The following is a 15,682-nucleotide window of genomic DNA, read 5'->3' on the forward strand; positions in this document are numbered from 1 at the left end:
AAATTCAGAATCTGATCTAGTCTTCACAGGTAAAAGCTTTACATTTATCTTCGGGAAGCGTACTGGTAGAATTACTCTGCGTGGGAGAATACCTGTCATCAAACCTCCTTAAAATTTCAAAGGAAACTATAATATTTGATTCATGGTGGTGGGTATTTAAGATTCGGCCCGGCCGAACTTACTGCTGTATATACTTGTTAGTTATACCCTCCACCATAGGATAGGGGTATATTAACTTTGTCATTCCGTTTGTAACAAATCAAAATATTGCTCTAAGACCCAATAAAGTATATATATTCTGGGTGGTGGTGAAATTCTCAGTCGATCTAAGCATGTCCGTCCGTCCGTCTGTTGAAATCACGCTAACTTCCGAACAAAACAAGCTATCGACTTGAGACTTGACACAAAGAGTTGTTATTGATGTAGGTCAGATGGTATTGCAAATGAGCCAATTTTACGTATAGCCCCCATATAAACGGACCCCCAGATTTGCCTTGCGGAGCCTCTACGAGAAGCAAATTTCATCCGAGCCGGCTGAAATTTGGTACATGGTGTTAGTATATGGTCTCTAACAACCATGCAAAAATTGGCTCATATTGGTTCATAATTATATATAGCCCCCATGTAAACCGATCCCCACATGTGACTTCCGGAGCCTCTTGAAGGAGCAAAATTCATCCGATCTGATTGAAATTTAGTACGTGGTGTTAGTATATGGTCTTTAACAACCATGCAGGTATTCATATCAATCCATAATTATATATAGCCCCCATATAAACCGATCCCGAGATTTGGTCTTGAAGCCCCTTGGAGGAGCAAATTTCATCCGAGTCAGTTGAAATTTGGTACATTGTGCTAGTATGTTATATGGCCGTTAACAACCATGCCTAACTAGGTCCATATCGGTCTGTAATTATATATAGCCCTCAGATAAATCGATCACCAATCACACAAAAATTGGTCCATATCAAGTTCATAATTGTATATGGGACCCATATAAGCGACCCCCATATTTCAATTCTGGCTCTCTAAGTACCGTGCAAAAGTTCATATCGATTCGTAATTATTTGTAGACTTCCCTTTTTTGTCTAATATATACCACGTATGGACTAACTCACAATTTAGAAAACGATGTTAAGAAGTTTTAAGATACCTTGCATCGGTAAGTATTATCACAATCCAAATAATTGCATTGTGGATGACAGTCTTTCGTAGAGGTTTCTACGCAATCCATGGTGGAGGGTACATAAGATTCGGCCGTATATACTTGTTTTATACTAACCACAAAAATTTTTGACACCAATGGTAACCGTGGTCCTAACGCCGAATAGAATTAGTGGATGGCGAAATTCGTAAGGCGTATAAAGATACTGTGGAACGCTACCTATGTCACTTCACTCCTTTAAAAAAGATATAGAGCCAAACATATAGACGAGGTAATAACTCGTAACCTGCCCAGCTTGAAAATGGCGACTAGAAACAAATTAGAGAATTCGTGGAATAAAATATCTACGATTGAAAGAAGAAATTAGGGCACACAATAAGACGAATATTGACGACTGTCATGAGACTGGGAAACTTGAATACCCATTTCAACCTGACTTGTATCCAATATAGTCAATAAAATAATAATAATAATAAGAAACAAGTATATATGGCCGTAAGTTCGGCCAGGCCGAAGCTTATGTACCCTCCATCATGGATTGCGTAGAAACTTCATCTAAACACTGCCATCCACAATCGAATTACTTAAGTTGCGGTAACGCTTGCCGATGGCAAGGTATCTTAAAAGCTCCTAACACCATCTTCTAAATTGTATGTAAGTCCATACGTGGTATATATTAAATCAAAAAAGATCGATCCAATACGTATATAATTCAGTTTGACAAAGTAGACATAAAATTTTGACAAAATTTCTACAGAAGTAAAATTTTAACAAAATTTTTTATAGAAATAAAATTTTGACAAAATTTTCTATAGAAATAAAATTTGGTAGATTATTTTTGGCTATAGTGGCAACCATGATGAATGCGTAGCACCGAGAAATAAAATAAATAAAAACACAAGGATTTAGTTTTTCTTTTCAATAATGTTTCAATAAAACGTAATTTTATTGAATTTTTTGGGAGATTAATTTACCTTTTACAAACCAATCGTTGGACGGACGTAATCCAGAAACGAATAATAACAAAAACTTAGACGCCGCAAGACAGTGATGGCGCGACTCGTTAGAAAAATGTAACGAATTGTGCTGAAAGCACAGAGCTGCATCCAGAGCTTTGGGTACATTTTCTAACGAGGGGGAAATTCTCATTTTCCAATATTTTAAGTCCCCATCTAACGAATAAATTTTGACCTTACGAATTTGAACTTAAACATTCCGCCCGCCTTGCAACATCCAGCTATGTTGTAATTGAAATTCATTAATACATAGACATTACATACAATATTTTAATATCAAAATAAATATAAAATGCGATGTCAGTTTCATTCTCAAATTGAGCAATTTTTTTTTTTATTAGTTCATGTATTCATTTTTTCCAACTTCATTGTTTCTTAACTAAATGCTCGTAGAGCCGTTGACCCGGAGGGTCTGCAGTGTCCGTGTTATTGGCCAGGATGACCTACGACACTTATGGTTGGCATTGACCTGATACTATCCAGCCAAACATCGTTAGCTGCGCCAATGGGAATCCAGGACTCGAAAATATTTGTGTCTTTAGAACCCGTGCGTAGACATCGGGCCCTAGAACCAACCCCACCCCGGAAGGACGGTAAAACCTTGGGTCGGCCAGCTGGAGACACTCGAAATGTTCCCGTATCGTATCTGGAGCCGACGACGATGGGGTGACAACACGGGTCAGGTCTGTTACCCGGGCAGAAAAAACCAATTTACTTTCTGCATTGTGTCGGGAGACAGCAACAAGCGGACAAAATGCGTCATGCGACGTCATCGCTGAGACAAGCCGTAGGCTGAGAGCTAAACTACTACAAATCATACTATACCCCGCACACGGGTCGAGGACAGCTCGGACAGGAATTCGACGATCGGACAAGACAAGCAAGAGGACTATAGTGGGACCAAGCGTGACGGTTGGTTGTAGAACCAACATCGGACCAGATATGGGAGCGGTATTCGTGATACAGTACGCGGACGAGTTAACGGACGAACTTGACTTGGACTTTCTCGTCGACAAGGTTTGAGCGGAAGGACGTTGTTGCTGGTCAAATGAATGTAGCAGCGTATGGTGGCTATCTCCACATTCGCGGCACCTCTCGCGACTATTGCAGGTCGATCGCATGTGAGACCTGCCCAGACAGTTTGAACATACCCGATGCAACACTACAGTGCGCAATCGTTGCTCCAAACGCATGTTCAAAAATTTGCGACACGACCTGAGATTGTGACTTCGCCTACACAACACACAGACATTCGAGTGCACTCTTTTATTCGCACCTGAATTCTTTTGGGCAGTCCCCGTAGGGGATGACAATGGTTTGGCTACGTTGGTTGCGGATACGTCAGCAGGAGCCGTATCAGCCCCCGACGGAGGGACAACTTTCTGCGTCGGTACTACCCCTTGTGAAGAGGCGACGACTGGGGTCATCCCGACGTCAGGGACCTGCTCGATGGCTGGTAACGGCTCGCGAAGAACCGGTGCAACATTATTTTCTAAAATCTCTTTTTCCTCATCGGACATCGGGACGTCATCCTCGTAGTCAGGGAGAGTCTTAACAATTTCCCTCATATTTTCCATTGTACTGCGAAAAGAAAGATGACGCTTACTATATGAACGATCGAAAACTATTCGGTCAGTATGACCAATTTTACCACCGGCCGTCTTACAACACCGTTTGCCGTTCTCACGTCAGCAACTCTAACGCGACCGTCAGATCCCGGGTGGACGTCATCCACACGACCTAACTTCCACGATGTAGGAGGCAATTGTTCATCACGAATTACTACCAAGTCCCCTACTTCGATATCACGCTGCGGAAATTTCCATTTATATCTTTTCTGTAAGCATTTCAAATATTCCTCTTTCCACCGTAAGCAGAATTGTTGCGACAGCGCCTTCATTTTCCTGAATCGATGTACCAAATGAAGTGGGGATTCCTCCTCTAACTGTTCAGGAGGCGCCAGGATCGGAGATCCTACCAAAAAATGGCCAGGCGTAAGTGCCACCAACTCTTGAGAACTTTCACTCATCGGGCACAACGGCCTAGAATTTAAACAAGCCTCAATTCTCGAAAGAACAGTCGAAAACTCTTCAAATGTATATTTGAATCCAGATGCATGTTTCCTAAAATGCGTCTTGAAGCTTTTGACAGCAGCTTCCCAGAGACCACCCATATGTGGCGCCCCGGCAGGGATAAACTGCCAGGAAAGCTGCTGAAACTGGTATGCGGAACACACCTTATCACGTCCTTCTTTAAAAACACATCTCAAATCCTTTTCCATTTCGCGTGAAGCGCCTACAAAATTTGTACCATTATCCGAAAAAATGGTCTTGGGACAACCGCGTCGAGATATAAATCTGTGAAAAGCGGCCAGAAACGTTGTCGTAGACAAGTCTGATGTGGCTTCCAAGTGTATGGCCTTCGTCGAAAAGCATACAAAAACGCAAACATAACCCTTTGTTATCTTACATGCGCGCCCTATAAATGACTTAATTTCGAAAGGCCCCGCAAAATCAACGCCAGTCGTAGTAAACGGTCTGGTAAGTACAGTTCTCTCCGGTGGGAGAGCCGCCATGATCTGCGTACAAGACTTCTTCCTATCCAACAGACACCGTTTACACCGGTTAATAGTCGATCTAATCAAAGATGTTAAACGAGGAATCCAATACTCAATCCGAATAAGACGTAGAACCAACTGGTTCCCTCCGTGAATAGATATGTCGTGAACATATTTCACTAGTAACCTAGCGAATCTACTATTATACGGCACTATAATTGGATGTCGCTCACTATACGACAGGGTAGGACACCTACTCAAACGACCATTCAACCTCATAACCCCCTCCTCATCCAGGAATGGATTCAATGACAACAACGAACTCCTGGAACCTAACGGTTTCTTTTCCATCAAACAACCGTACTCATCTGGATAATGAGCCCTTTGAGAAAGAACAGCTAGACGTAATCTCACTGCCTTTAATTCAGTTGCCGTCAACGTCGTGTCGTGATACACATTTCGACTAGCATGTGAATAATGGGTCCTGTGATAAAACCTAAATATATATACGATGACTCGTAGAGCCCTATCTAACGAAGAAAACCTCTCTAAAATGTCCTCGTAGTTCGTAAAAAACGATGCGTGAGTCCTGACCGCCCGTACCTCAACGTCAGTCTCAAGAGGGGTGAAATCATTTATATCCCACTGAGAACTATCTGAGCAGAGCCACTCTGGTCCATGCCACCAAAGCGACGAAACCGCCAACTCTGCAGGCGACACTCCGCGACTTCCCAAGTCGGCCGGATTGTCCTCAGAGCGAACATGGTACCAATTCTGTCCCCCAGTATTCTCCTGAATCCTACATACGCGATTCGCAACGAAAGTAGACCACGTAGATGGCGTCTTTCGAAGCCAAGAGCGGACGATCGTAGAATCCGTCCAACAATAAACACGTCGAAATTCAATATCTAACTCCCTGGCTATAGACTTGTAAAGTTCTGAGGCCAAAACTGCCCCACAAAGCTCCAAACGTGGCAAAGATATAGATTTGATGGGGGCTACCTTAGTCTTACAAGATAGCAAATGGGTGAAGATATGTCCCTGCGGCGTAACCACACGAACATATACTACCCCCGCGTATGCTTTTTCCGAGGCGTCGGAAAAAACATGTAATTCTACCTCACAGTCTGTGGAGTAATTGACCCATCGAGGAATAAGAACGTGATTCACATCCTGATAGGTCTCGACAAACTTTCGCCATTGTCGCTCAGTTTGTAACGGAAGAGACTCGTCCCATCCTATCTTATCCAACCAAACCTGTTGCATAATTATCTTCGCCACTATAATAACTGGCCCCAGCCAGCCAACAGGGTCAAATAGCCTAGCTATAGCCGATAAAACCTCTCTCTTCGTAAACCGAGATTTTCGCTCAATCGGTTTCATCTCAAAATAAAATAAGTCCAACTGCGCATTCCACCTAATACCCAACGGTTTCGAACTACTGGCCTCAACAAATGCCAGTAATTTGGCGTCAACCAAATGGTCAGCCGGAAGCGATTCCAAAATGGCTAGCTCATTAGAAGTCCACTTCCTCAGTTCGAACTTTGCCGATGATAATACCCTAATCAATTGATCCCTAGATTCAACAGCAGTATCCACGTTATGGTACCCTGTCAAAACATCATCCACGTACATGCACCTTCGTAGAATATGTGCCGCGTGGGGATATTCATCTTCGGAGTCATCGGCCAATTGCAATAACGTCCGTATGGCTAAATAGGGAGCACAATTCACTCCAAATGTCACGGTCTGCAGCTCATAGTCTTGTACATCTTTTTGTGGGGAGTCCCTAAAGACAATTCGCTGCAGAGAAGTATGGGCCGAATTTACCCTAATTTGGCGGTACATCTGTGTGATGTCGCAATTAAAAACATATCTGAAAAATCTCCACCTCAAAATCAAATGAACCAATTCCAATTGTAATGTGGGTCCCACATAAAGAATGTCGTTCAGACTTTTACCATTTGAGGTCTTATGCGAAGCATTAAAGACAACTCGAAGTTTGGACGTCAATTTGTCCGGATTGATTACCGGGTGGTGTGGCAAATAACACACAGTTTGATCTGCAGGAGAAGTCGACGACACTGGTCTCATATGTTGCAAGTCCAAATATTCTTTAATCACCCCGTCATACATTAATTTTGTTTCAGGCTTTCGTAAAAGCGAAGCCTCACCACGAATAAACTGCTTCAAACAACTTGTCCGCGAATGTCCAAGCAAGACTTGTCCCTTTAATTCGGGTTTTATCGGAAGAGTCACTACGTATCTTCCATCGGAATCCCTATATGTGGTATTCTTAAAATTTTCTTCACAAAATTTATCTGCGGGAGAACAAATCGCCCGTCTTGGTAAGTCCTCTAATTCCCAAAACCGAAGAAGAGTCTTGTCAAGACCATCTTCTTCCATAAATTCAACAGTCGTTGAAAAAACCGTCACATCAGAAGTGGGAATTGAACCAGTAATGAGCCAACCGAAGACTGTCTGTTGAGCAATCAACGATCCTAAAATACCAGACCGAACCCCCTGTAATATAATTCTGGGATACACGTCTGCCCCCAACAATAGATCAACCGGACGACTATCGAACAGATTAGGATCAGCTAAACGTAAATTAGGCAAACGTGACATATAATTCCGACTCACTTGGAAAGACGGTAAATTCCCAGAAATCTTAGGCAGGACCAACGCAGTCGCCTCTACCAAGACCGATCCATCTATGGGTGACCCTATACTCAGAGGGCAAATACCGCGAGAAGTTATCGAAACCGATTGATTCACGCCCGATATCGAAGACGTCGCACTCGTTATCGAAATCCTAAGCAACTTTTGCATTTTTTCGGTAATAAAGGAGGCTTCCGATGCTGGGTCAATAAGAGCCCGAGCTGGGTACGTCATACCCTGATGAACGATGTTCACCATAGCCGTCCCTAATAGTACCGACCTGTTCTGGGAAACATGAAATACTTGCCTGGCCGAAGTGCCAGACACAATTCCAGACGAAGTGGAAGGCTGCGGATCAATCAAACCGCTAGAATCCGTAGGACGAGCGGCCGAAACTGTCGAGGACGTAGTCGCCACATTCGTAGAATGGTAAGAATCTCGATGAAGCAAAGTATGATGCCTTCCTTGACACTTCTCACAACTGCGAGATGTAGCACAGTTGTTAACGTCATGTCTACGAGATAGACAATTGAAACAACAGCGGTACCGTTTCACAGCAGTCAACCGATCATTCACAGAAAGATTCCTAAATCTCGGACAAACACGAAGATGATGGCTTTGTCGTGGACAAAGAACACACATCTTATCGACGGAATCTCTAGAAGAATGAGAAGTGTATTGCGAATTACGCGACCTAGATGGCGAAGATTTCGGAGCTGCATTCGTAAAATGCGTTCGCAGTTTCCTGCCATCAGTTTTCTTCGAAGCATCGATACCCTTCAAATCGCGGAGACACGTGAGTGTCTGAATCCTTTCCGTAAGAAAACGATCCATGTCCACCCAAGACGACAACGCAGACTTATCACTTATACCCTGTTCCCACAAAGTAACACTAATCTTCGGTAGACGTTGCACACACAAATATATCAAAATCGGATCCCAATCGTTCGTAGGAACGTTATTCACAGCCATCGCCGAAATACATGCATTTATACCACGCTGCAAGTTCTTCAACCCAGAACTTGTCTCAGTGTCTAAGACCGGAAGGTCAAAAAGTAGTTTCAACTGATTGCTGACTAAAATTCTCAAGTTGTCATAAGTTTCCTTTAACGTCCTCCAAGCTAACTCGAAACTCCTATCAGTGAGAGGAAATCTTCTTACAACTTCACGGGCGTCGCCACTAGTCTTTTTGAGCAAATGACACAAGCGCTCAATATCACTCAGACGGGAATTTTTTACATAAACAGCAGTAAACAAATCCCTAAATGTTGGCCAAGACTGAAAGTCACCATCGAAAACCTCAATATCGCATGGTGGTAAAGCCAAACTATGGACCGCACCATGGTCAACACCTAACAAAAGAGAATTTCCCGATACATCCACATTACCAGAACGAGCAGAAATATCCGCCACATCGGCCTGCTGTATAGGAGTTGACGCCCTAGGAACGGCTTTTAGACCGTCTATTTTCCTTTCGATAGAGGAAACAATACGAATATAGGCATCATAAGTTGCCTCATACTTGCCGTCAGCAGATTCTACCTTTCCCTTATCTGAATCCTCCTGAAGATCGTCTAAACACTCCTCATACCTCTCTTTCACTTTCTCCCAGAGTGATTTCGCCTCTTCGACCTGAGCCCTTAGAGAATAAACATCTAAATTCTCCTCCTTCAAAGAGCTAACCCGTGTCCCAAACTTCCCAACCGCATCAGCGGCTCTAATGAATCGCGCGAATGTATTAACTGGCATATTGAAAATAATTTAGCGTCACAAAAATTCACAAAAACTCGTAAAGTATGTGAACACGCACTTATCGACAGCGAAAACTGGCCGAAAAATCAATAAATTTGCACAAAATGCCCAAAAATGCAAAAACAAAAATTTACAAAATTTTTCTTTCAGTGTATCAAATTCTCACACTGCACCGAAATTACCACAAAATTTCTTGAAGTGTAAACAATTGTTCGTAAAACAACCACTTCAAAACTTAAAATCAAAAATTTCAAACAATTTGTAAACTATTGGACTATTTTTCTCTCAGTGTAGAGACAATTAATTTTCGTTCAGAGTACCGAATCACAAAATATTTTTCCCCGTGTACAAAAAAATGGGCAAATTATTCAAGTCAAATTCTAAAAATCTCAAAATTCTACTAAAATCTTCGAACTATTTCTCTCAGTGTATGAATGAATTTACGAAAATTACGCTCAGTGTATCGAAGAATACTGCCGCTGTATCAAAACTTCACACACGAAAACCAGATGATCAAAAAATTCAACAAATTATTAGAAATTATAAAAAAATGTCTGTAAGACCAAATGTAGGGTGCACGGACTGTAAAATACACCTCTACACTTCCACGCCAAATAATCTCCCCAAAAAAAAATCAAATATCGCAAATAATAAAAGATATAGAAATAAAAATATATACGTAATATATATGATAAAATAAAAATTATACGATCGTACCGGACCGCCTGTAGGGTGCACAGTGACCAAAACGATAATTTTTACTAATGCGCGTAACGCTAATGGGTCATACAACACGATAACCCAAAAAACTCAATTTCAAAAATTTTTATAATTTTCTTCAAAATATTTACAACTCGCGGCCCCGTGAGGGTTAACAAATAAACCAAAGAAACACAGCTCAAAAAAAATATGTATGTATATACGTGTGTGTATCACTGATCATACGTAGGTATGTAATTCAAACGTTGACTGCAGTGACGATTGATCTTTGTTTACGACCAACAGAGCCTTTAGAGTCTGCGTGTATTTTGTTATTGTTTTATTTACTTCAAGTTAAAGGCAACGTAATTGCAAATAATGTTTTGAAGTAAATAAGCACTGTCAACGTTTAAATTCACCACACAACACCAATATATACAATAGATTTTTCACTTTTTATTTTGACTATTCCTTCACTTGAATATTTTTTAGCAAAACGAAATTAAACAAACGAAAGAAACGTACGTATGTATGTAGCAACGAATGTGTGTTTTTTGAAATGCAATTTGCCGTCGGCAAAACGAAATAATTGAATCAATGTTGTAAAACGACCGCGGTTTAAATTTAAAACACTCGCGATTTGCTCAATTATTTTAATAAAACACTGACATACGCACCTGTGTGTTGATAAATAATTATTTAAATAAATTTTCAATATAAATCCTTCACAAATATGGCTGCAAAGTGGCTGCTTTTTGTTGTTGCTTCACAATATCAGCACTTTCCTTTGAAAAAAAGACAAAACAAAATCCTTTATTAATTGCTGTAAGCAAGTATCCGGCTCGATTGGACCAATGAATGCGTAGCACCGAGAAATAAAATAAATAAAAACACAAGGATTTAGTTTTTCTTTTCAATAATGTTTCAATAAAACGTAATTTTATTGAATTTTTTGGGAGATTAATTTACCTTTTACAAACCAATCGTTGGACGGACGTAATCCAGAAACGAATAATAACAAAAACTTAGACGCCGCAAGACAGTGATGGCGCGACTCGTTAGAAAAATGTAACGAATTGTGCTGAAAGCACAGAGCTGCATCCAGAGCTTTGGGTACATTTTCTAACGAGGGGGAAATTCTCATTTTCCAATATTTTAAGTCCCCATCTAACGAATAAATTTTGACCTTACGAATTTGAACTTAAACACATGATTATGAACCGATATGGACCAATTTTTGTGTGATTGGACCAATTTTGGTATGGTTGTTAGCGACCATATACTAACACCACGTTCCTAATTTGAACCGGATCGGATGAATTTTGCTCCTCCAAGAGGCTCCGGAGGTCAAATCTGGAGAACGTTTTATATGGGTGCCATATATAATTATGGACCGATATGGACCAATTCTGGCACGGTTGTTAAAGATCATATACTAACACCATGTTCCAAATTACAACCGGATTGGATGAAATTTGCTTCTCTTGGAGACTTCGCAAGCCAAATCTGGGTATCTGTTTATATGGGGGCTATATATAATTATGGACCGATGTGGACAAATTTTTGCACGGTTGTTAGAGACCATGTACCAATACCATGTAATAAATTTCAGCCGGATCGGATGCAATTTGCTTCTCTTTGAGGCTTCGCAAGCTAAATCTGGAGATGGGTTTATATGGGGTCTATATATAATTATGGACCGATGTGGACCAATTTTTGCATGGTTGTTAGAGACCATATACCAACATCATGTACCAAATTTCAGATGGATCGGATGAAATTTGCTTCTCTTTGAGGCTCCGCAAGCCAAATCTGGGGATCGGTTTATATGGGGGCTATATATAATTATGGACCGATGTGGACCAATTTTTGCATGATTGTTAGAGACCATATACCAACACCATGTACCAAATTTCAGCCGGATCGGATGAAATATGCTTCTCTTAGAGGCTCCACAAGCCAAATCTGGGGATCGGTTTATATGGGGGCTATATATAATTAAGGGCCGATATGGACCAATGTCTGCATGGTTGTTAGAGACCATATACCAACACCATGTACCAAATTTCAGGCGGATCGGATGAAATTTGCTTCTCTTTTAGGCTCCGCAAGCCAAATCTGGGGATCGGTTTATGTGGGGGCTATATATAATTATGGACCGATGTGGACCAATTTTTGCATGGTTGTTAGAGACCATATACAAACACCATATACCAAATTTCAGCCGGATCGGATGCAATTTGCTTCTCTTTGAGGCTTCGCAAGCCAAATCTGGAGATGGGTTTATATGGTTATCAAGTTATCAAGCTCTTAACAAATCACCCTTTATAACTATGGACCGATGTGGACCAATTTTTGCATGGTTGTTAGAGACCATATACCAGCATCATGTACCAAATTTCAGATGGATCGGATGAAATTTGCTTCTCTTTGAGGCTCCGCAAGCCAAATCTGGGGATCGGTTTATATGGGGGCTATATATAATTATGGACCGATGTGGACCAATTTTTGCATGATTGTTGGAGACCATATACCAACACCATGTACCAAATTTCAGCCGGATCGGATGAAATTTGCTTCTCTTAGAGGCTCCACAAGCCAAATCTGGGGATCGGTTTATATGGGGGGCTATATATAATTAAGGACCGATATGGACCAATTTTTGCATGGTTGTTAGAGACCATATACCAACACCATGTACCAAATTTCAGGTGGATCGGATGAAATTTGCTTCTCTTTTAGGCTCCGCAAGCTAAATCTGGGGATCGGTTTATATGGGGGCTATATATAATTATGGACCGATGTGGACCAATTTTTGCATGGTTGTTAGAGACCATATACAAGCACCATATACCAAATTTCAGCCGGATCGGATGAAATATGCTTCCGTTAGAGGCTCCACAAGCCAAATCTGAGGGTCCTTTTATATGGGGGCTATACGTAGAAGTGGACCGATATGGCCCCTTTTCAATACCATCCGACCTACATCGATAGCAACTACTTGTGCCAAGTTTCAAGTCGATAGCTTGTTTCGTTCGGAAGTTAGCGTGATTTCAACAGACGGACGGACGGACATGCTTAGATCGACTCAGAATTTCACCACGACCCAGAATATATATACTTTATGGGGTCTTAGAGCAATATTTCGATGTGTTACAAACGGAATGACAAAGTTAATATACCCCCATCCTATGATGGAGGGTATAAAAATCATTTGTTTAAATAAATTTTCTCAAATACTCATGAATTTCTTCTCATATATCAAAAACTACGATATTCAATAAAAGTTAACCTTTAAAAATTCTGTTCGATTTAACGAATTTTTCTAATTAACGAAAGGGCCTGACAATATATCGTTCGTAAAACCGAGCTTCGACTGTATATGTAAAAATGAATGTAAAACAAAAAATTTGGTGTTCGGTCGGAGCAGGGGTTGGACCCACGATCCTCGGCATGCAAATTTACGTTTCTGTTGAATAATGCTTTGTTTGCATCGGTTCGTGGGCGCCGCAAACTATGCTATATAAATGTAACTTATAACGATAATTGTCTATTGATGACAATAACATCTACGTAGCCCAGTGTAGTGTGTTGGCTTACAAACTGTATGGTCCTCGGCAGGACTGTGGAATCGAGTCAATTTTGCTCGACTCCGACTCCAGCATTTCTTATTAGCCTCGACTCCGCCGCCGGAGTCGACTCCAGGTGGTGTACCTAAATCTAATTTTTACAGTATTCTAATTGTAATTTTAAGGTGTAGTGTTACAAAATAGACCGATATAAGTAATCTAGTTTGCCATATGTGTTTATATGTCCAAAAGAACTCGAATTTTAAATTTTGATACGACTCGACAACAAATCTCAGGATTTTAGGAATGTACAGAACTCTACATTTTAATGTCAGGCCAATAAATTAAAATACTATGCAAGACTATATAGAGACCACATCAAAATATGGGTAGATAACAACAATCTCCATACCCTAAAAAAATCGCCTCTCAAACATATGTTCCAAACATATTTTGCAGGAAGCACATATATTATTGGATACTGCCGAAACATTAAAATGTTTGTTTAATGTGAACAAATTATATGTTTGGAAGCATTTTGAGCCCAAAAATATTATATGCTTGGAAGAATTTTACCAAAAAAGATTGTGCTCATTCCCTAACATAATTTTCACTTCCACGAAATTTTTTAGCTCTTGGCACCTTTTTCTGTAATACAAATAATGTTGAAGAAATTATTCAATTTTATAATTTTTTTAACTTTTACCTTTCGCCTGGACGGAGAATCGAACCGAGGACCATACAGTTTGTAAGCCAACACACTATCCACTGGGCTACGTAGCTGTCACCAGTCACCAGTAGACAATTATCGTTATAAGTTACATTTACATAGCATAGTTTGCAGCGCCCACGAGCCCATGCAAACATAACATTATTTAACAGAAACATACATGTGTTGGCAACGTGGAGCAGTGGTTAGCTTGTCTGCCGTACATGCAAAGGGTCGTGGGTTCAATCCCTGCTCCGACCAAACACCAATTGTTTTTTTTTTTTTGTTGTAATTTACACATTTATATTTATACTATATTAAATTTTTATAATGAAACTTCGAAATGTGGGTTATTAAAGATTTACAGTCAGAAAGAGTGCTTGATATAAACGAAATGGATTGAGCTTTTGGATAAAATATTATTTTTTTATTGCAAAAATAACAATTTTGTAATAAAAAACTATTTTTGGTATAAAAGTTTGACATTTTGGAAGGAATTCAAAAAATCTAACAAAAAAGAACGTGGAGTCGAGTATAAACATACATAAATAATTTTATAATATACACATACATTTATTTATGCGTGAACAGTTTTTTACTAGCATTTAACACCATTTTAAATGCATTTAAAACTTTTCATGTTTTGTACTTAATTTAATTTTTAACTTAGGTTAGGTCAAAGTGGCAGCCCGATTAAGATTCAGGCTCACTTAGACTATTCAGTCCATTGTGATACCACATTAACTAAAAGTACCTATTACATATGGGCACTTCTAGTTTTAACCGCTGAACCTTCTTGATTATTTTTCTTCGCTGAACCAACCAGATTGTTCCAAAAACATTAGCAGACTGCTTAAGTTAACGTTTTCAAGATTCGCCAGTAATCTGAAGGTATATGCTCCTAAAAGTTGCTTGCGCTTTACACAAAATGCAGGACACTCACACAAGAGGTGCTTAATTGATTCTTTTTCCTCCGAATCATGACAGCTCATACAATAGTCATTATACTTCGCGCCAATAGTTTATGCAAAATCGCCTATCAGGCAGCGACCCGTTATAGCAGATATCAGGAGTGATATCTGACGTCTCGAGAACATTAGCATATCTAGTGTGCAGTTTAAGTTGAAATGGGGCCATATTTGCTTGGTGTCGTTACAACCCTTGCAATTCTCCCATCGAACATTTGCCATCATAACAGCCTTCAAATTCTAGTTCCCCTGGAATATGTAAGGTAGTCCCTAGCCTTGCCAACTCATCCGCTTCGCAGTTCCCCGGTATGTTCCTATGGCCAGGCACCCATATTAGGTGAATATTGTACTGCTCAGCCATCTCATTGGGAGATTTGCGGCATTCGATGGCCGTTTTCGAGTTGAGGAACACAGAGTCCAAGGATGTTATTGCAGTTTGACTGTCTGAATATATATTAATGCCCACATTTTTTGGAACATTACTTCTCAGCCAATTCGCCACCTCTCTTATTGCCAATATTTCAGCCTGAAAAACACTACAGTGATTAGGTAATCTTTTCGCTATTGTCCATTCAATTTGGAGCCA

The 15,682-nt window shown here is 40.3% G+C and overlaps 2 protein-coding genes across 2 annotated transcripts; both read right to left on the reverse strand.

Moving 5' to 3' along the window:
- Positions 1–2,485: 2,485 nt before the first annotated feature.
- Positions 2,486–10,802, reverse strand: LOC142234228 (uncharacterized). Its single transcript, XM_075305321.1, has 2 exons — positions 10,528–10,802; positions 2,486–3,762 (listed from the first exon to the last, which is right to left on the reverse strand). The coding sequence occupies exon 2, from the start codon at positions 3,756–3,758 to the stop codon at positions 2,634–2,636; it is 1,125 nt and encodes a 374-aa protein (XP_075161436.1). The 5' UTR covers positions 3,759–3,762; positions 10,528–10,802; the 3' UTR covers positions 2,486–2,633.
- LOC142235619 (uncharacterized) lies at positions 3,806–9,148 on the reverse strand. The gene has a single exon (XM_075306882.1). It carries the CDS (start codon positions 9,146–9,148, stop codon positions 3,806–3,808), a length of 5,343 nt encoding a protein of 1,780 aa, XP_075162997.1.
- Positions 10,803–15,682: the final 4,880 nt, after the last annotated feature.

Source organism: Haematobia irritans, chromosome 4 (genome assembly GCF_050003625.1).
Source record: "Haematobia irritans isolate KBUSLIRL chromosome 4, ASM5000362v1, whole genome shotgun sequence".
NCBI classification, from domain to species: Eukaryota; Metazoa; Arthropoda; class Insecta; order Diptera; family Muscidae; genus Haematobia; species Haematobia irritans.